Below are 23076 nucleotides of genomic sequence, written 5' to 3'. Positions count from 1 at the left end.
TGGTTTGGGTTTCAGTACTATCAGTATGGTGAAGCCTCAGCCATCAGACCTGGATGAAGTGATCATTTGGCACAGACTGGTGTTTGGATGATTGCTGGCAGAAGACTGAGTAAATGATTGCTGGCAGGGGGAACAACTCGAGCAGACAATAGAAACTATTTCTGCCCTTGCAACTGAGGAAGGATCCTAGTTTATTGTTACTCAGACTTACAAGCAGAGGATTCTATTGGATAATCAGCTGCTTCTGAATGTCCAGGCTACCGGCAGCAACCAAGAATGGTCCTCCCTCACACCCCCCAAATCTTTGAGTACTAAGAAGGCTGCTGTTGTTTCTCTTACATGTGGCCTTCAAAGCTACCACTGGTCCCTTGGGTCTGACAGCCCAAGTCTGTTGTCCTTGAGGACACATTGTAAAGGCCCGTCTATGTCTTCCTGGGAGGCTGGTTTGGTGATGGTTCTGAGATTTCCCCTTCACCCTCATCCCCTAGTAGTTGAGGGAGTTTGATATTGTTGGTTGCTATAGGATCTATCAACAATATACATGTGATTTCACTTATATATTGACTGTGACACTTGAGTTTGCTATCCTTGTGGTTGTTATCCTAGCCAGTGAATTTATGGATACTATTCTCGGTCATACTCTGCGTGTCTAATCAGTTTCTGAAATTTACTAAGATACTCATCTCCTAACATGCTGCAGCAGTGTATTCCATAGCTTTATTATATGTTGTCTCATTTTACCATTTTTGTTTTGCTCTTGTATGAAAGGGACTGATTGAGTGCCTGACTGGTCTTCTGTTGCCATTCACTACTGTTATTTTGTCTTCTTCAATAAGCCTAATATGGCATCACACTTTGCATAGAATTCTATATTGCTGTCACTCACCCACCTCTGAGTATTTTTTATGCCTTTTCCCCCCTTCTGGTGCTTCTCATAATCCACAGTACTCTGACTCACCTAAACTAACTCATCAGTAAGTTTTGCCACCTCTCTTACAGGACCATCACATGCAAAACACCAGACCCAGTACTGTTCCCTCGGTCACCACTTTTAAAAAATCTCACTCTATACAGCTAATTGGTCATTTATTCCAACTCTTTGTTTCCACACTCAGCTAGTTTCATCTATAAAAAGGACATCCTCAGCCAGCCTATGAAAAGCTAATATTATATCCATTGGTTACAAATCTCCTAATTTTATTAACTTTGGAAGAATTTTTACTAGTTCAGTTCTGATTCCCCTGGCAGAAAGCAGTTTGTGTCTATCCCTATCATGTTTTACTTGCCTAAGTGTTTTAAAGTTCTGGCTTAAGAAGACTCCTACTTTGCTAGAACTGAAGTAAGGCTCAAGGATCTATACTATTTAGGATCATCCTTACACACCTTTTTAAAGGGAAAATGCATCACTGGGGCCCCCCCCATTCCAGGAGTTATTTTTTAAATGATTAATTACATATTTTGCTAATAGGTCAGCTCTTTTGTTGCTTTCAAGAGCTGGCCATAAGGATGCAGTCCCATATAGTCTTACCAGTTTAAATGAGAGGTGGTATTTTTGGAAGAGATATTATTCCTGCTCCTCACCCACCAAGATTTGTAAAGTGAAGCCAGGGCTGAGATCTTGAGGCAACGCTGCAGGTACAGTGAAAGAGTGTTTTTGGTGTAGGAGGAAGACAACCGGTAATTTCTCTTACCATCTTCAATGTCGTAGGCGTAACATGATAAGCGCAGGGTGGTGGCGCAGTATTCGCACTTGAAGCAGCTGCGGTGGAAGAACTTGCCTTCAGCACTCAGCCTTTCCATCACGTAGACCCGCTTGCGGCAGAAGTAACAGACATCACTGCCTCCCAAATTCTGGGGAAACTCCTTTTTGAGTGAGCCCTGGACAGAAATAAGGCAGGACCAGTGTTATCTGTATACAATCTCACCTCCCTTGCAGGGTCACCTTTTCGATCTGTGGATACTGAGCATCTGGAAGGGGCCATTCTGTGACTCCACTCAGCCCTACCCAGGGCACCAAGCAGACAACTGCCACCTAGAGACAATAACTAACCTTCAAGTCCAGGGAGAAAGGTCCTGTGGGTTTCACTTCCTACACCTATATAAATTAGGAGTAAATTACAGCTTCCACTCCTTGGATAGGGGAGCTAACGGTCTCACAAGAGGCTATTAATGCTGCCCTGGAAACAGTTGACTGAAGGAGGCATAAAATAGACATCCTCCCTAAGTCAGCTGGGAGGGTTACTTCTGGAATGCTCCTAACCCTGCCTGTATTCACTTGCCAGAGACTGAGGCTAGTCTTGAAACCAAGATTTTCAAACTGCAGCTCAACACACTAACTGCCAGAAACATCAGTATTCCCTTGAGCAACCTCTTAACCCTACATTTCAGTCTCCCTGAGACTTGTGAAGAAAGAAGTTTTCTCCAGGGACACCGCAATCCAGAAGTAGCCTGATTGGACCAAACACAGTTCTATGCATTTGAGGGTCAGGACTTCTCAGTCTCTCAACTTAGTATCCCTGGTCCAAGGATGTTGGCAGTAGATTAAGACAGACTTTGCAAGGACAACGGGGTGATGGCTGGGGAAGAACATAAAGTTCAACTATAAAGTTATTACAACGTATTACCAGCGCCTTTCAAGACAACTAAAGACTCAAATCAGTACAGATCTACAGAACTTCTAATCAAACACACGTATCATCTTCTGTACATCATTCTCTTACCAGTTCCTTCTTGTCTAGAAGGGTTTTGGGCTGTTCTTTCCTTTGAAGCTGATTGGCTATCTGCTCAGCCAATGAGCTCACTCCGCCTGTGTACATCTTTATATACTTCTACCAGATGGGGGGGACAAAACAGCAGGGAAGCGAGGAAAGAAAAAATCAAATTAAAAAGATGACAAAAATGATAAAAGAGTAAGTGATGAAAAGGTGCAGAGAGGTCAAACCATGCCAAGACAGTGGAGAACACAGAGTGATTGTGTAGTAACAGCAGAATCAGTATCATCAGTGATCACCAGCACAGCCCAGCACTAACTGTAATAGTACCTAAAAAAAAGAGGGAAGTTTGAAATTGGTCACGCTACGAAATTAGAAGTATGTTCTTTCTTTCTTTGCTCTAAGGATGTTTTGCATATGAAGGACCTGAACATTTGCTTTCCTCTGGGAGGAAACAAAGCTAGGACAAATTTTAGCTTCCAGGTAAGAGGGACAATGGGAAAAGGGTAGAGAAGAGGCATTTCATAAAGTTTAAATTCGAAGAACTGTTCACAAAAGTGCTTAGCAAAAGGGAGCAAGTTGTTTCCAGGGCGAAGAAACCCTCAAGCTCAAAGTGAGTTGCAGCGATTCCTAAAAATCTTTAATTCCTCCACTGCTGCCAGAGTGCCTGTTCACAGTACACAAACAAGTTCTGGAGTTTATCTGGAAAGTGTGAGGGGGACTCTGATCAAACACATTACATTTGTATCTGTATATACTTGGCACCAAGTGTGCTCAGCTGTGCACACCAGCTTTGCCCATAGGCTGTTCTGTCAAGGGTATTTTGCCTGGCTCTGTAACTCTGAGCATCTGGATCAAACTAAATTGCAACAAACCTTTTAATTTGGGTAGTTAGGAATCCAGGCAGTTTGGTTCTTGACTCAGGGAGCGAGTCCCAAAAGGGGAGTTTTACAGTTTGTTTTTTAGCTGAGCTTGGAAGACCAGTAGAGTTATACAAGAAACATTCAGGACATTTGGTAGTAATTAAGTGGTTAAGGAAATAAAAACTTCTGTGGAAAGGCAATCCTATCACAAGCACCACATATGTGTCTCAATACAGCAGCAGGCCGGGCACTGTCACTTATTCAGATCAGGGAGTGTTTTTTTTTAAATGTTTCTCTGACTTACAAACAAAGGGCATTGCAGGAGTCTCATCAGTAAATGTAAAAAGAAAAGGAGTACTAAAATTTATTTGAGCATAAGCATCCGATGAAGTGAGCTATAGCTCACGAAAGCTTATGCTCAAATAAATTTGTTAGTCTCTAAGGTGCCACAAATACTCCTTTTCTTTTTGTGAATACAGACTAACACGGCTGCTACTCTGAAATCAGTAAACGTAGAACTGATTCAGCCCTCCATATTAAGCCCTCTGGCTTCTTACAAGTGCAACATTTCTGGGATACACTACTCTGAAGCAATTAACTTTTTGCAACCCAGAAATTCCTTTACTTATACTGCAGGGTTTCTATACTACATGCTCAGAAGTATCCCTGTGTAAAAACATGTTTAAAAAATTCACAGTACAAGAGGATTCTGGCTGTCCCCATGGAACACAGATCTTTATGACCCCCATCTCTTGTCATGGAAACCAAGCGATTCCCTTCCCTTCTACATTTTTGTGAAAATTTTAGTGCTCACAAAATTAGAAAATAGAGAGATTTTACAGAATCATGACACAGATTATTTCTATGATCTGTAAAATAGTAATATTTTACAAAAAGTTATGAACTTTCACAGTCTGTTCTTGGATTCCATGGCTGTGATTATCAGCCATTTACTGATGTTTGTATCTTTACATGTTTGTGAGCATGGTAGCATCAGGAAACACTAAGGAGTTTGAAACCCAGCGTTAGGAGGGTTTCCTAAAGAACAAGCCTGGAAAAGCCAAGGCCAGGATCAGACAGTTTATCATTTATATCTATTAGATAAGTAAGTAATAACTCCATAATCTATATGTCACTGCATTATGAGTGTTCATTACTATAAGAAAGTAAGAGATGTACTGCCCTGTAGCACTGCCTGCTATTCCACTCTTGCCTCTACTCCACCCAATATACACAGAGCTCAGGTAATGCACAAGCCTAAACTGAGCATATGATCTGAACATTGTTACTCATGTCCTTCTTCTTCCCTCCCCCTCCTACTGTTGGTTACCCTCATGCATCACAGGTTGCCTAATATTAGACTGTCAGTGGAGCTGGCTGGAAGGTGTCCTCCCTTCCCCCACAAAATGGGGAATTGACTTTTTGTCAAAAATCCCAACACCTGAAAATTGTTGGTAGACAAATTTCCTTTTCTCTGTCAAAATCCCATCAACATGTTGCAGGTTGTAATTTTTGCGCCATGGAAAGCAGGCATTTTTTGTGAAAAATTCCATTTAGTTGAAACCTCAATTTTCCACCAAAAAGTTTTAATGGAAAATTTTCAACCAGCCTTGATTGTAAACAATTTGGGAGTGGAGTTTTCTTTCTGTTTGTACTGTGAGTTGCTTAGCATGCAGTGGGTGCTGTCAACCACCCCAGGTACAATGACAATCTTTAGCTGCAACAACCTATGCTATTTCACTTACCAGCTTCTCTTGGGCAGCGACTTTCAAACCATATGGCATTTTGTGATGTGGATGTATGTCCTCTATACACTAGGAGACCAACCAAATTCCTGTTCCTTGTACTACGAATGCTAGCCATTTTAATTTCCACTAGCTTTTTCAGCAAGCCAGAAGTGATTTTCCTCCATTATTCCTGCTCTCTCCCCATAAATATATATACACACACAAAACCATGCTGTAGTTTGGCTCAAGCCCTCAAAGGGAAGCAACAAACATGAAAAAAGCTTTTATGCCCCTGTAGATTATTCCACAGCCAGAAGAATTCCAGTGCTGGAAAAAGCTGATTTGAGGCTACTTAAGACCTCAAATCAGACTCACCAGACTTTTGTCATTTAACTTTAAGCATGTTTTGTTCCAAATGGCTGTATGGCTTGGAATAACCAAGATATGCCACAGGCTGCCTCTGGCTTTTCCCATGTGCACGTGTGTGTGCGCACTGCATTCAGCCACATCAAGGCAATGAAGCGTCACAAGCCTAGATCTCTTTTGTGGCACATCCTCATGGTGGAAAATGGGTGGGGCAGTGGGTACAGTTGAGTTCAGCTTGCAAGGCCCAGGCCATGCTACCTGTCGAAGGGAGTCAGATGAGGGTGAAGAAGGGCGGTTGGAAGTACGGAGGCAAAGGGAGCGTTCCCACTGGTCAACAAAGAATCGACGAGACGGTTCAGTCTCTGGCTAAAATATAAAATACATTGAGAAAAATCAAGAAGGGATGTGGACAAAAAGACAAAACAAAAAGATCACAAAGGAACCTTTAAGTAGAGTCAGGCAGGTGACCATCTGCCTTACGTCCTCCCTTTCCTCAACTGAAGAGAATTTGTGCACCAAATGCCCTTCATTGCCCTTTAAATTCATTTCCTCTCCTCCCTCAATGTTACTTTGGAAGCAATTGTCCACCCGCACAGAAGCCCCACATCCTGTGCATTACTGTCTCCTGCAATGAGGCCGGATAAACCATTCGTGCAGATCCCAAGCTCATCTCTGGTGCTCCTCCTACTCTGTCCAAATGCAATCTGTGTTACAGCCTTAGAAGGAGTATGAGACAGACAGCTTTGCAATGTAGTTTGTATTTCAGCGGAAGGGGAGACCCCCTTCCCAGTCTTTAACTACAAAGGCCCAAGAAGCTTGCCTTCTTGGGGGTAAGGAGAGAAGGAAACCACCTCATATCTCCAGCCTTCAGCATCCTCACTGCTATGGTGGAAGTGTCTACACTAAAGAATTAGGAGCGAATTTCATCCTATAATCCACTCTAAGCCGGTGCTTTAATTTCAGATCACTTTGCTCATCCTCCATATGCATGTTATATTAAATGGCAACAAACAAGAAGATAAACGCTCTGAAATAGAAGGTAATGAGCTGTGACAACATTCTCTGTCCTCCAACCAGGAGACTGGGCACAGTGCAGGGCAGAAAACCATGTGTAATCTTTCCCTAACCCATGCACAGTGATCAACCCCCCATCCCAACATTCTCCCACTCTCCCAAGAGGGGCATCTCCCCACTTCACTTCACTTGTTACTGGCTGAAGCTATTCCTGTCCCTGAGAGCCAAACATAGCCTAAACAAACGAACCAGTGTGAAGTATGAGCACTAGTTCCTTTTCTGCCCTTGCTTACCATATGGCCCAGGCAGAATTCCCAGTCTGAGAATCCATATACCTCTGAAACGGCTTCTCCATAGCACAACTCAGAAATCACTATCTCAGCATACGTCTCTCAACCCACCCAGCCTTCCCTGGTTCATTAGCACCAGCTGCTAAGAAGCACCTCAAGTAAATATGCACAACACAATAATTAAAAGCACTGAGGTCGAGTAATTTTAGTACAAATTGTGAGCTTCTGTATCATCATATGGTGAGAAAATGTTCTGCAAATTCCAAATAGCTGAACATTTTAAAAAAAATCCACCACTGTGAAAAAGGAAAATTATATATATATATATATATATATAAATAAAATCAGAGCTCTTTTTATGTGACCCACAAAACCAGCTGTTTTTAGCCCTTACATTTTCAAACTCTGCATGTATCTGACACACATTAGCCTAAGGACAACGCCCATTAGGCAGAGTGAAAAAATAGCTGTGCTTCCCCAACTCCTGCAATGTGAAACATTTAACCAGTGGTGTCCCTTTTACTTGGACACTCTGACCCGAATTTAACTTAGCCATCAAATCTGTATTTAATACTCGTTAAATGGTGTAATTCATTAAATCTCTTGTTTTCCTTATACCTTCTCTCCCATCTTCCCCTTTTCTTTTCTTTTCTTAATATACTGCATCATGGTGCACAGATTCAATGTCTGTTTCCTCTTCTCCTCTCCACCTTATCCCTTATTCCCTCCATTATGCTCTGTGCTTCCTCCTCCTCCTCCTCTCTTCTACATCCTCTCACACACAAAAAATAATAATAAAAAAACCACACAGTATTAATAGGAAAGAGGGACATGGGACGAATCCCATTCATCTCTTCCACCCACCTAGTGAGCTTGAACACAATATCAGACACCTAACAGCCAGCGGGTTAAACCTGCTAGCCAAAAACCAATACAAAAGATACGATAGGTGTGTTTTCGCCTACACACCATTCAACTTCAGCTGCTGAAATCCAGGTGAGGATGCTGTTCTCAGATCGTGCTTGGCATCTTCTGCTATATCAACCTTCAGCTAGTAGGTGCTAATAAATCTGAATGTGCCCTCTCCCCCAGTTTTCCATGGCTGCTACAAGATTTCCAACTGTCCCAGCCACAGTTTGAATCTTCCTCTGCAATGGTTGCTTCTGCTGCTGCTGACAGCTTCCCCAAGGAGCGTCTGAAATTCACCCGATTCTTGCAAATTTCACTCTGAGGCAGCTTGGAAAAGATGTGACCAGCAGCAGAAGCCCTGGAGCTGTTTATAGGCCTAAGAAGACACCACTGTATCATCTTATACTCAGCTCATGTTTGGGAAGTCAGTTCACATCCAGAGGTGCTAGAAAACGGATTAAAAAAGAAAGCCTAGATTCTGCAGAAGCAGATGGCATTTGCCCCCAAAAAGCTTCCTAACTGCCAAAAAGTATTGGTGAAGACCTCCCAGGTGTGACTGTGTATGCGCTGTTGTTGGGATGGTGGTGTGTATGGGGGGAGGCTGGAGACCAGAGAAGCTACTGTCCAAAGTGGCAGGATCCCACAGGTCAGAAGACAGGTGGGTGAGAGGAGAAAAATAACTTTAAAAGTTTGTGGTAGAAGCAGAAAGAAACTGCACAAGCTGCCATTTTTACTGCTAGAAACAGTACTACTAGAAGCACGGATACAAAACTGGCTCCCTGAAGGGCCATGGATTAGTGCCTGAAAAAGGAAATATGAATGTTCCCACCCCCAAAAGCAACTGGATGGCGCGTCCCAGCAATTCTCTCTGTACTAGCAGAGGGCCATTGCATGACTTGAGCCGAGCTAGTGACCAGCACGTGCCCTGAAGCTTGGGCATTGATCATCCTTGTCAATTGTATTTTACTTTATGAAACTGCACATGCTATGCACCTTCAATAAGTAAGAAGAGAGAAGAATTGGCAAGGAAAGAAGTGGAGTAAAAAACTGTTCAAAACAAGAACTGATTATGGTGTCTTTAATGTGGTGGTGTAAAGTAACAGTCAGTGCACACTTCTATCCCGCTGACCCCAGCTGTCACCCCTTACCCCATTCTCTTACAAACAGATACAGACTGCCAGAGCGGGCAGTAGTCACCTGATGCCTGATTGTCAGCCTTGGCTCCAGGAGGGCAGCCAGTTGGCATGCCCTCTGCTCAACATTCAGTGCTTGCTCAGGCACTTGGTCACCAGAAAAAAACCGAGGAGATCTCTGTGGGATAAGGAACAGGGGAGGAAATAAACAAAGAGGAGAAAAACAACCCCAAAAAGGAACAGAAGCAAAGCTCACAACAAGGCCAATGCCAGGCAAAAGACATGAAAGCCCACATACAGAAGAGCAAAGCAAGAAGGTGTCCCAGATGAAGACTCCTTCCTCTCTTCCAATTGAGACCCAATACGCACTGCAATTCTGCACTAGCAAAGCTCTGGATTCAGCCTCTCGAGGCTAGGGAGGAACAGCTGAATTAGACAGTCATTCACAACTCACTGTCTGCAGACAAAACCAAGCCAGCGCACGGCTTCTGTCTGGCATTCCCATCCAAGGTAAGTTCACCACAAACCAATAGGCCTGGCTATGGTCCCGTAGCAGCTCCGTCATTGGCACTTACCTCACCCCAGTTCTTTTGTTTAAAGGATTTTCTTTACTCAGATTTCCAGACCTAGACACAACTGTTTGTACTCCTCACACTTTGTGCACAGAAGCACTCATTTTGGGGTAGCGCAGTTCAGTTCTGGGAGAGGATGAGCTAAACTCCCAGCAATGCCTTCCTAGGCACCTTTAAAATACTGGGATATAGAAAGTTAGGTGAATGTAGGGCTTATGAAAACAAAGGGACTCAGCAGCACTGGCTAGAGTCAGGTATAATGCAAAGCATTATGCAAGCTTCCCACTCTTGCCCCAGCACCTCCACTACACTAACCCCATCCTCCAACATAGCTCTGGCCACAGGCCGCAACTCTCACATGCTACCCCCCTGGCTATTCTAGTCCTTGGCACTGCTTGAACTGATCTTGCTAATTGGTTGTACAGTGAGCTCTTGTGATACTGAAAAATGCCCACTAGGGATGGCTAACACATCCACGTGTATGTACTTCTATCTAGGTGGATGGGGCAGTAACCCAGAGTATCATGCAGTTCCCAGTAAGTTACTTTGCTTGGAGGAAATGAACTGAACGGGAAGTATAAACATCTGTATGCTACCTACAGTAGGCTCAGGCTGTTGAGAAAATCCCAAACAGATGACTATGCTGTCTGCCAGATGAAATGCACTATGACAACAGGCAGACAAGGTGGGTGAGGTAATATATTTTATTAGACCAACTTCTGTTGGTGAGAGAGACAAGCTTTTGAGACCAATAAAAGACATTACCTCATCCACCTTGTCTCTCTAATATCCTGGGACCCACATAGCTACAACTACACTGCCTACAACTATGATAAGAGAGCATACAACTGTGCTCACAGCCAGTTACCGATTGTGCTCTTTTCCCATTTAAAAACAGAAACCAGTCTCACTCCTTTTCTATTTTAAGCTGCTTGTCAGCCCAATTCACTCCCTCTTACTATACCATTTTATCAGAAGTAAAACTAGAGCTTGTTACAAAACTGGGGGTTCCTGTGTTGCTGCAGACAAGCTTGTTAAGCTTCTGCTGGCAGTCCAAAAACATGCCATCCACCTGACAGGTGCATGAGACTGCTGAAAGGGACATACTTTGGAAGTCATGGCAGTTTGCTGCTGACTCCCAGTTATTATTTAACTTATCAACTTCAAGAGGCAGTTAATTGGTTAATCTGAACCCAGATCTTTCAACTGTGTAGTCCCCCTTCCTCACATACTTTAAATCTCCTTTCACCCTTCCCATTGACAGCAGAACATTTCATTAGGAAGAAGGCTTCCTATTCTCTGCAGTTAAACCCCCCCCCCCCTTGCAACCTGGCATTCAGAAGGCAGGTTGGAATGCCAGCTGTTTAATGAATCAGAAAGCAGCCATGGAAACAATGCAACCAGTGCTGGTGAGTGGACCCAACGTAACCCTTCCTATTCTGTGACAGCCACAGCACACTTTATTAAAAAGAGGTGTGAGAGAGAGAGAAGAATGGGGGGATCTAGAGCTGATCTACAGCAAAATAAAAGCAAAGAGCAAACAGTCGGAGTCGGTGAATGCTTGTTAAGCAAGTATTTATGCAAACACCCTACAAAAATAATCATTCCTAACATTTTCAGCAGCTCCAGTGTGTTAACAGCATTCCAGAGATAACTGTGCTTTCCCCTCCCCACACAACACTGCCCTTGAATATTGCACACACCCCACCACTGCATGTGTGTCATCACCATCCATGCCATTTGCTCATGCTTTTACCCTTTCCTGTCTGGGACTCTGCTCCCCAGGGGGGTCAGCACCAGGCTCCCTGTTTGTCTGTGGGCAATAAAGGATGAGCTTTAAAACAACCACAATCCAAGTTCTCACTCTGGACATGTTCCATTTGATTTATCCTACAATGCAGGCAGAAAAGAGACCATCATGCAGGGACACTGTGGTGTTAAGTACTAGAATTTTTAAAACTGTCCCATCAACCACTTAGATCTTTAGAGAAGAAGTGTGGTGGGTGAATCAGTACACACAGGTCTATATTAGGTCAATTAACAAGTATACATTACTACCCAAAGAACTGGCATTACCATGGGGAAGATAATAAGAACACTCAGTACATCTCACACACACAGTGATATTAGATCAGACGGAAAGTTTAAAAGGAGAGGTAGCAGAATTAATGTGTTAGAAGCGTAGAGAGAGAGTTTTCAAAAGGTAGCAGGTTAAGAAGGATGCAGGCTAGAGTGAAACAAAGCATTGCAGGGGCCAAGACAACCTCAGGAAGAGAGGATATTTTGAGTGAAAGCTATTGCCCTCAAAAATGAATCTCCAAATTGGGTATTCATATCTGTGTTATCCTATAACAAAGGGGTAAACCGCATTCAGACCAAAGGGAGGAAGCAGAGAGAGTTTTCCAATTTTGCTTGAGCAAAGAGATGTATTTAAAAAATGGCTCCTAGAGAATGGAAGGGAGAAGGTGGTAAATCCTTAGCTGGTTCCAGCAGTAGCCAGCTGTCAAGGCTTAAATGAGCAAGCCACACAGGAGGGACCAGACATTTGGAGGAGGTGATGAGTAGAGAAGACTTAAGACTTAAAGACTAAGTGTTTTATTCAGAAAGGTATGAACTAAGCATAGCACTTGGAGACAATTTCCCTACTTAGAAAAAGACTGTCCATGGACTACGCAAGTCACCACCTCTCTGTCTCAGTTTTCCCATCTGTAAGATGGAGGTAATACTTGCCTATCAGATAATGCCTTTAAAGTGCTTTGAGAATCAGAGTGCTCTGCAAGTGCTACATGTCACTATTATGCTAAGGATCTGATTTACAGATCATAGTGGTCATGAAAAGTCACAGTTCAGGCTCAAATATCTGCCCTTTGCTCATTCTGCTACGTCTAATTGCTGCAGCACACAAAACGCAAGTCTTCTCTCAATTTTCAGGTGTACAAGGGAATTAAGCGGACCCTCAGAAACAAATTTTTCAGAATTTAGCTTTATGATTCCCATCAAAATGTTAGGGAATCACAGAGTTGAATCCATATGCTCCTCACATTAGGGAAGGGAGGAGACTTAAAAAAAAATACAACTCAAAGAAGTACTATCCATATATGAGCTGACAAAGGACAAAATGTGTCTCAACATTTTTAGATATATTTAAACCAGAAGGCCAACAAATCCATGTGTCTGTTCTTCGAGGTGCAGCTTTTATAACCTGTACCCAGTGTAAGTGTAACTGCTCTATCTGTACTACAAATGTGTATTCAGACACATTGAACTCAAGCTGCTGGAAGGAGCAGGAGAGGAGTAAGCGGCACAAATGCCTGCCACGTTAACAATCATAAAAGTACCTCATACAAGAGCCCCAGAAAAAGGCTCCCAAGACCCAGGAAGGAAATGAGGTTTAAATGAGGAATGGGGATGGAGAGAGGACTACTAGAAGGGCAGGAAAGTGGCAGCCTCAAATACAGGCAGATGACTACCCAACTTCATTCCCCATCCTGCTCCAGCTAGACAAGCCTCTCTTTTGGAGAAACTGCCTAGGAATGGTGAACAACCCAAGGGTAATAATGGGCCAAATTCTTCCCTCAGACATGAACATACATATCTCATGACTGCAATGGGAGTTGTGGATATGCATTTAAAGGCAGAATCTGGCCCTAACATTTTGCATTTTGAAACTCCTCTGCAACGCAAAATTGGAAATGACTGCTATACAAAAAACAAGCCTAAACTAAAATGCCCAATCTCTACTGTGCCAAAAAATTAGTATTAGGATAGATTTTTGATATGCTGTATTCAGTGTCTAGTTGTGCTATTAACCTAGGAGGTCCAAGAAAACCCACCCATGTGGGTAAAGAAAATTTATAAACAGCAGAGACATTTAGTCATTGATTTAGCAACCTGTGCAAGCAAGAAGGAAGAGGAGAGAGCAGGAGAGAGCATGCAGAGTGAATCACCTGCTGGCTGGGATACCCTGGAGAGGAAGGTGGAGAAGAGGAAGGAGAGAGCGTGATCACTTTTTTAGGGCAGGTTCTTGAACGCTCCTTATTTCTCAGCTTTATTTAAAACAGGGTAGGAAAAGAAAGAGCAATAATAAATAAATAAATAAAATAATAAAACTAAAGGGAACATTACAATTGTCTTTGGCAAGGCAGGGCGCAGTCTCAGAAGTGCATCTTCTGCGGGACCCTGACCCCCAATCCCACCTCTTTCAAATAACTTAGCACAGGGGTGAGCAAACTTTTTGGCCCAAGGGCCACATCTGGGTATAGAAATTGTATGGCAGGCCATGAATGCTCATGAAATTGGGGTGGGGGTGAGGGCTCTGGCTGGAGGTGCAGACTTTGGGGTGGGGCCAGAAATGAGTTTAGGTTGCGGGAGGGGGCTCTGGGCTGGGGGAGTGGGGTACAGGCTCCAGCTGCATGGGGTGTAGGAGGGTACTCTGAGCTGGGACCAAGGGGTTCAGAGGGTGGGAGGGGAGCAGGGCTGGGGTAGGGGTGCTGTGGGGTGGCTCAGGGGTGCAGGCTCCGGGCAGCGCTTATCTCAAGTAGCTCCTGGAAGCAGTGATATATCATTTCCCACTCTGGCTCTTATGCAGAGGTGAGGTCAGACATCTCTGCTGTTCCCGGCCAATGGGAGCTGTGGGGGTGGCGCTTGGAGCAGGGGCAGTGTGCAGAGCGGAGCCCCCTGGTTGCCCCAAAATGTAGGAGCCAGAGGGGGGACATGCTGCTGCTTCCAGGAGCCGTCCAGAGTGGCCTCCGACCCTGCTCCCCAGCTGGAGCGCCAGAGTGGGGCAAGCCCCAGACTCCGCTCCCCAGCATGAGCTCGAGGGCCAGATTAAAAACAGCTGCCAGGCCAGATCCGGCCCACGGGCCGTAGTTTGCCCACCCCTGACCTAGAGCCACTATTTGTTCTGGAGCAGACAGCTTTAAGCCTTCCACTGAGATTCAAGACCTGTAGTTATCAAAGGTCAGTCTGGCAGATCCTTCTAAGGGCAGCCACTAAACATGCTATTCACTGTCAATAATCAATATCTTTGCTTTACAGCCTCACCACCACCTAGTGGTGAGGCTGCAAAGAAGTGTATGACTGTGCTCTATAAAGCACAGATCATCTCCTTTTCTCCAGACTGCCATGGAATGCTTAACAATATCCATCCTGTTCGCCTAATTACATATGCCCAATGTTCAGCAGCAACACGATTCAAGTCCTACCAGTAACAACATTCTGCTCTCATCTTCAACTCCCCCCGCCCCGGCCTCACATAAATTAATAAAGCTCTGGGGTGCTGAACAGAAAACAATACAGTGAAATGCAGGAATTAAGATGTAGAAGTAAATTGGCTAATCTGAACATGACATAAATGCATGTCTCTTTCCTTCATTTCTCTGGTGCGCTTCATTTCATACTAATTTTTTTTAAGAAATACCGTTTTTCACCTTGGTTTTATGTGACAGAGCACATTCTTGTTTTATATGTTCTCCCCTTTTTAGATCTCCTAGTTTCCCACCTTCCTTGTGGCTACCTTCCCAAGTACATCCGAAATAGGGGCCCTGCCCAAAAAAGTATCAGTAACATCTAACTTGTGAATTTTCACATCTGGAGGGAAAGGTTGTGTATGTGTCCCTTGCTAAGTAGCAAAATAATCGCACAATGGCACCAGACAGAATCCATAAAGTGGAATAGGAATGCGTCCAGTCCTCCCGCGGGATGCGTTTCTGAGTATACAAAGGCAAAGATGGCTTGGAAAGGGAAAAAGACACAGGCATCAGATTTCAATAGAAATGTAAGTGTTAGATACACTAAATCAAGTCATATGGCAACACCACCAGCTCTGCTACTAGTAATTAACGTGTCACTAATGCCACAGGGAGAGGTAGGGAGGAGGGTCCGACCGTGTATGGAGTTCATCCTTTATAACTATCAAGACACAGTAACAAAGAAAAATAAAATTTGCTTCAGAACAGCCTTGGCCAGAACTCCCCTCTTCCTCAGGGTCCTGTCTTTTTTCTAACAAAGAAACATCATGCATCTCAACCTGGTTGACACTGCTGGCCAACAAGCTCTGTCAACCACAGAGCAGAGCAGAATTCTGGCCTTACACTGCAGTATGAGTACTGCTAATGTGGTCCCCCTGAAAGACATCAGTAGGTCATAGTCCTGGGAAGATGCAGCTTTTCTATCAACGATTCAGACCATCTCCTATTGCCTGGTTTTCTCTCTTGCATCCACTCTCACTGTTCCTGCAGTAGGTTTTCCTCTGTCTTGTAACTTCAGGATGCAGGACCAGACGGGCCAGTCAGTGAGATGGGGATTGGTTCACTATTCTGGAAGATTCTTCAGTTTACTCTGCCAATTGGTAAGGGCACTAGATCACCCATTTTCCCTCAGTTACAAGAATCCTACTTTGCCCTCAGATTTGTCCCCTCTGCACAGAAAGGCGCATCTGCCATCCAGTGTATCTCAGGCAAAGTCAAGCACAAAGAGATGCCATGTGTGAGCCCCTCTGCAAGAGCGCCACACGAAAAATTCTGCCTCTTTCTAGATCCATGAGCAGCGCGTTCTAGGAAGCACAGTCTCCTCGAACAAGCCCATCAGCAGAAGCATTATTCCAAATAGCAACTCTAGCATCAGCTGCTGGAAACTTGGCCTCAACCTCAGTATGGAACCTGTGGCAGAGGAAATAGCACCTCAGCTGGAGTTCCCAGCAATTGCCCCAGAGCGCAGCTCCAGCACGAGTGTGACCATCTGTCAGCTACCTGCTCTTGCCGTTCCTCTCTACCAGCAGCAGGATATCTCAGCAGCAGGTCCAAGTGCTGTTTCAGAGACAGCCTCCCACAACAGAAACGCCTGCAAGATGGCTACTGAACATCATGGAGGGATCCAGCTGGCCTCCTGATGACCAATGCCTCAGCCACCACAGCAGCTGACTGCAGAGTGCCAACAGCTACTCTTTGATCTCCCAAGTCACCCCAGAGAGAACTCTCCTGCAAAAGCAGTCCCCGGGTTATTGGCACTCAAACAGGCAACTGGGTCACTTTGCTTCCCCAGACCAGCCATTCCCTCTGTCCCCAACTTCTGGAGTAGACACTGCAGAGATATGCTCTTTGACCCAGCTATGCTCTGAAGATTTTGCCAAGTTCCTGTTGTCCCTCTCCACCTCAGTTACCTGGCATGGAAAACACAACAAAATCCAACACAAAAGCTGAATCTTCCCACCAGGACACTATGAAGACTATCCAAGAAAAGGCCAGCAAAAGTTGAGCACCTAATCCAGGAGGGGCCTTAGGAGCAGTGTTTACACTAGTTAGTTTTGTTGATCACACTCTGACTACTACTACGTTACTTCAATCTATTGAAAAACTGTTTTAATAGTCAACGGCAAAAACAGGTCCAGCCAAAGACTTGCACTACATTACAGCTTACCCCTGGGCTACCATTGGCACCAACACCAGTTCAGCTGCACAAATGGTAAGAATGGTTTTTATTTGGTTTGTTTTTTTTAATTCCCTAGTGCAGACTCACTCTCACTAAGGTTTTCTCACTTGCCTCACTCAGAATCCCCGCCTGTCTGGTGCAAAGGCAGTGTGGCCCCCCCTGCTCAGCCACAAAAAAAACAGGGTAAGGATAAGCCACTCTTATCTGAATCTCTCAGTATGACCAGACCTCACTTATCCTTCCCTGTATAAAGGGTAAAATCCAGTGTCTTGGTGGTTAAAATTCAGAAGACAGGGAAAGTGCCTTAGGGTTGTAGGGACTCAAAATCTCATTCAAGTGCTAAAACACAAATCTTCACCTTCCTCTCTTGAGAAAGGCAAACGGCGCAATTCGGACCCAGCTTTATTTGGTTGTGTAACACAACAAGGCTAATCTAATGGCATGGAGCTGTACCCAGTTTATGTTCTTCTTCACTTCTTTCTGAGACTCACTCTCCTGTACCAGGTTATGTGAAAGATTCCCAAAGGCTGGAATCCATACTAATGATGATCCTGTCCAGTTACCTCACTGTGGGTCTGAAACTGCTCTCGGTTGACCACAGAACTAGAAAAGAGGCCTTAAAAAGGGAGAGCTCTTTTTTCAGTGGAGGTGAACGTGACCTTTTGAGGGAAGGATAGCAGGAATCATGGAAGCAAGCACAGAGTCAGGAGATCTCCACATACCAGCACTGACCAGGCTTACTAACACTGTGAAAGATAGGCTTGGTCTACATTGGGGTTGGGGGAGGTGGCGGGGAGAAAATCGATCTAAGTTATGCAACTTCAGCTACATGAATAATGTAGCTGAAGTTGATGTACTTAGATCTACTTACCGCGGTGACTTCACTGCGGTGGGTCAATTGCTGACTCTCCACCGACAACTCCACCTATGCTTCTTGCTCTGGTGGAGTACCGGAGTTGACAGGAGAGTGCTTGGCGGTTGATTTATCGCATCATCACTATACGTGATAAATCAACCCCCACTGGATCAATCGCTCCGGAGGTAAGTGTAGACATGCCGGTAGAGGCTCTTAGCAGACTTTCCCATAGTGTATAATATCCTTTATTTGGTTCTCCTTCTTTGAAGAGAAGCCTGGCGCAGCGTGGTTTTGACCATGGTACATGATTCCAAAATGCTGGATTATCTGAGTTGGGGGTAAGCTTTTATTTTTGTTCTTATTTTTTAATAGAGTTCACCATGAATCCACAGACTTGGAGGAAGTGAGCCAAACCGGTGTTCTCTTCTTCCTCCTGTCTCAAAAGTGCGTTTTCATTACATTGTGACTAGAAACAGACAGGTAAATACCTTTCTCTGAGCACTGCTATCAAAACCACACTTTTATGACTATCCTCACAGAGGCAATGAGGCTACTTTTACTGGAAAACAGGGGAACCACCGTCAGTGCAATGAGTAACTCTGCCTGTTTGCAAGTAAGGAATTGTAAAAGACTATCCTTTGGATTTCACTGCTGTAAGAACCCCCACTACAAGGATAGCGAGCCAGGCTACATAAGAGAGGAGGTAGAATTTGATATCTGGTGATATTTCTTTTCCAAGTATCCAGGCTTCCTCTTCTGACCCACCCTGTGACTGAAAGTCCAAAGTTTTTTCAAATTCTCAGTAAGACAGAAGTCTGCCATGCTCTGGAGATGGAAGGGAGGCCAGGAACACTGGCTTATGACAGTTTCTATGCACTGTTTGAGAATTAAGACTCTTTTCAGATCTGGATGCAATATCACTGGGAAGACCAACGAACTCCACCACAGTGATTGAGGTCTCCTGAAACTACAAAGCAGATCAAATGCACTGTAGGAATAGCAAGTCTGGATACTCAGAAGAGAAATCATCAGGTAGCAAATTTTACTCCCTGCTGCTAAGGAAGAACTCCAGTGGTCGCATAGGTTTGATTCACTCAACTCCAGTTGCTGATAGAATCACTTGGGTATATATATTTTTTTCAAATGGCTACTCAGACATGTTTGAGACGCTGCTCCTATTTCACGTAGGCAGTATTCTACTTTGGAAGTCCATATTAGGCTGCATTTGAAGGAAAAATTCCTGCTAAAATATCCATTGAAGGCTTGAGCAAATAAGTTGAAATGGATGGTGGTGAAGCAAAGAGATAAATTATGACCAACACATCTTAAAACATTAAGCCACTCCTAAAGAGAGATCTCAACCTCACTCACTATTCTTCAGTATTTTAGAACAAAGAACTTTGCACCGTGGTGCCAAAGAAGGGTCAGTAAAGAAAGGAAGCACTGGGTAGGTGAGATCTTGTGTGGATGTTACATCACATTCATTTTATTGGTTTACCTGTTTCCACTGAGGCATGGGAGCAAGGCGGCCTTGCTCTCGCTGTCTGCAGGATAGCTGGTTGTGAACACGTTCCTGATAAGGCAGGACAGGCTGTTACACATATGTCATAGGGAAAGCAGGATGGGATCCCAGAGGAACAAAATAAAATATCGAAAGGCACTCAAAGAAAGCAACAAAGGAGTGGGGGGACATCAGACAGACAGACAATTGGAAGAAAAAATGGGGGTGGGGAAGAATTAATTATCAAGTAAAATTTAAAGAAAAAATCAAGCAAAATAAAAATGGGATATATTAAGATTTTTGTAGCATCTCCCCCCAGGTTTTCAGTGTTTCTCCTGTTCAATATTGTGACAAAGGAAACATTATCTAACTGGGGAAGAACAAAGTAAAGGCCACCACTTAAACAGCTCTATCCTATGTCCAAGCAGGAAGTATCCCAGGGAATGAAACAGGAGATCTGGCTGTAATGGCAACTCCCAGTTGATCAGGTCCAGGTTTTCCCAAGCAAAAAGCACTGGGTGGCATGGTTTAAGAGCAATGACCATGGGGAATCTCCATTGTATGGCCTTGCAGGACACATTACAAGGAACAATCGTTACAGAATTCACTGGGAAAAAGCTCAGTTCCTCCAGTCTCGTTCTCTTCTAGTTGAAAGCAGCATGGAAAATGGTGTATATATGGAGATGGGGGTGGTTTTATATTACAAAGCAGTACTGTCTTTCTGGAATTGGGAATCCAACAAACCATTCCCTACTGAAAACTCTTCTCAACCTCTGAGATAGAATAATAGCACAACAGGATGTGTTCTCCTTGTTTCAATTCATAAACACTAAATCCATGTAAGTGAGGGCCAGACTGGGACTAAAGTTAGCATGAAGGCCAGATTTTTGAAGATACTTAGGCTTTAAAGATGCAACAGGCACCTACTGTATTTTCAAAAGCAACTATCTCACATTGAAATCAATGGGAGACAGGCATTTGGGTGTCTATGAAAATCCCATTAGGTGCCTGTCTGCATTTTTAGGTGCCTAAATACCCTTAGAAATCTGTCTCTAAATGTCTTGGAGTCTTCCTCTTCCATCTAGCCTTTACTCTCAATTACAAGAGTGCACTCTGGGTGAAAGTGCAAAACCAGAGTTCAGTCTTAAAGAGTGCATCACTTTACTGTCCCAGCCTCTGTGATATTCCTCATCTTCTTCAAAACAAAAGGGTTCTACTACCCAAATTTGGGTGAGAGCTTGTTGGAGTAGGCCCAAGGATATAAAGGTATAAACCACCTCCTACCTGTCTCCGTAAGCCAGTGGACTGCACTGGTGCATTCTCCTCGAATTTGGCCAGCAGCTGGGTTGCCATGGACTTCACCTTGTTCTGGTTCCCGATGGCAGCATCAATTCTCCTCTCTGTCAGGGCGCTCACAAGTGTGGGCCTCTCCTCCCTATAGCTTCGGGGGGCTTCCTCCTAATAACCAGTATAAACTAAAGATTAAATAGAAACTTTCCAAATGGGTCTTTTCCTTTAAAGAAGGCTTCTGCAATTCAACAGAGCAGAACCCAAATCCATTAACCCACACTTCCAAGCTCATGTTCTTTCTTCTAGTCAGCCCTTCTGCACACCAAATTCCTCTCCATCTACCTGCACCCTCTTGCTTCATATTTCATTGCTACACTGTACCACTGAGGAGACCCACAGTTGAGAAGCTCTCATGGGCCTGTGAACATAAGACAATGAGCTGCTTCAAGCACTCACTGAGAACCCCAGGTGGCAGCCCTCAGCTCAGCAGTTCCTATCTGGACACACGCACTCTTAACTGTAGGTGTTCCATGCGTGACATAGTACATGTGCCTTATACACTGACTCTGCAGCCAGCTTCATGCCCATGCAAATCCAAGTTCTACCTTTTACCTGGGTGGAATTGCTGACACCCCCATACCAGCTTAGCATCTGACAATGCTACTCCTCAGCACCCCAACCAAAATGATTAGTGTGTGTTTCAAGAAAGCAGGATGAAAGGGATTTTCTGACAACATTAGCACATTGCAAACTTATTTATTTAGTAAGTCTCTGATGTAGCTGGCTCAGTACTTGACACAAAGTATAAGCTCTGAGCAGGAATTGATTTCAACCTAAAAAAATAAAAAATCTCACATAAGGTTCTGTTTGAGTGGAATATCTGGGGAGAAGATGGAACATCCAGGGAAAGAGCATGAAGAGAGGAACCTCCTAAAAATACAAGGAGTTGGGTATGGAAATAGGGAATCTATCACACGCTCTTTCCCCCAGGCATTTTCCCTACTATAATACTTACGTCCTCTGACTGGCTGGTCTTTCTCCTCTTTCCTGCACCATCCAGTTCCTTCTCCTTTTTATCCTGCAATGGGAGAAAAACTAGATAGGGTGGATTTTTTTTAAACTCTTTGGCTCATAATGAATCCCATCAGTGCATTACACAAGCGTTTGAATTATTGCTGGAGGAGGATTCTCTATGCTCATTTTCCATTTGTAGGAAAGGTGGTTCCCAGTAGTCTTTGGTCCTCATTTAGGGAGCCAAACCTTCTTATCTGAAATACAGCTTATCATTCTTGGAGCTTTTCAATGAGTCAACAGGAGAAACAGCAGGTATTTCACAGTACAAAAAATACTTTGGACCTAAGCCAACTGAACAGAATAACCCTCATCCTATCACTAGGATAATCATACTTTCTATTTTTCACCCTTCTCCCCAACCCAAAGTCCCTGAGTAATACTGTAATGTTAAGAATATAGCGTTTCATTATATGAAAGCACCCATTCTGAATTTAGTGCTGCAATTAAAGGGCTCATGTACAATGAGATGTACAATGCCAGCAAGTCTAGAACCACTTTACTTACTCACTCTCTCTCTCGCACGCACGCTTCTTAGCGCTTATTTGGCTGTCAGCCTGCCAAATTCTAGTGTTCTCAGGGTTAAAGTATACATAGTAGGGTATGGCTACCTTTGGAGTTCGTTTTCGGGAGATGCTCTGCCCTAGTTTGCTAAGAAAAGAGATTGGAGACTTGGTACTGGCAATTAGAGCAGCCTTCTCTTCTGCGTTCAGATCCAGAGTCTCTGTGAACGGAAACAAGTGGAACCAGTGAATGCACAGAAACTTCTGTGTAGTTATTAACAATAGCCAAGAAACAATTAAGAAGGAACTCATTCATTCTTTAGCATGAACTGGGTTTTTTTTTTTTTTTTTTTTTAAACACTCTCCATATAAAATGCTGTTAGGAACTTCAAAATCAATATTTTTCTGAATAGTTTTGCCCTTTTCCACTTGGCAAATGCACTTTTCCTCCCAGGTTTTCTAAGTACGCAAAATAGTTTTAGAGTTTAAGTAGGTCAAATTCAGACTTAAGCTACATGACTGCATCTTTCCGTTCTAGTTAACAAAAATACGACCTTTCAGGCCTTCTTTCCACTAACCTGGAGTTATATACAAAGTCCAGGCATTGTAACAATAAATATAAAGCTCTGTCAGAGCTTCTAAAATTAACTACTAAATGACTGCTGGCTAGGACCTTCACACTAGCAATGACAGAGCAACCCTCAGCAGGAGCAAGAGAGCAAGGAAGTTGTTTAATAATTATGAAGTGAGTTTAGTACCAGTGAAAGATGCTGGACTGACAGTCCGAGGCTGAAGCCCTGTTCATCCACCTACCAGGCACAACAAAAGCAGCACCCGTGCAA

At 43.9% G+C, this 23076-nt stretch overlaps 1 protein-coding gene across 5 annotated transcripts in view; it reads right to left on the bottom strand.

Moving 5' to 3' along the window:
* The window catches only part of MICAL3 (microtubule associated monooxygenase, calponin and LIM domain containing 3), a 239392-nt gene that overhangs the window by 101519 nt on the left and 114797 nt on the right, over positions 1–23076 (bottom strand). For all 5 annotated transcript variants that reach the window (XM_084616994.1, XM_084616995.1, XM_084616999.1 and 2 more), the window contains exons 14-18: positions 22343–22455; positions 21676–21738; positions 20655–20828; positions 19368–19460; positions 1692–1878 (exon numbers count right to left, since the gene is read on the bottom strand). In XM_084616994.1, the coding sequence (XP_084473120.1) occupies positions 1692–1878; positions 19368–19460; positions 20655–20828; positions 21676–21738; positions 22343–22455 (630 nt within the window). The remainder of the gene's footprint in view (positions 1–1691; positions 1879–19367; positions 19461–20654; positions 20829–21675; positions 21739–22342; positions 22456–23076) is intronic.

Source organism: Lepidochelys olivacea (assembly GCF_965140295.1).
Source record: "Lepidochelys olivacea isolate rLepOli2 genome assembly, chromosome: 1".
Lineage (NCBI taxonomy): Eukaryota > Metazoa > Chordata > Testudines > Cheloniidae > Lepidochelys > Lepidochelys olivacea.
Note: the sequence above shows the minus strand (reverse complement) of the source record. Positions and strands in the feature narration are given on the sequence as shown.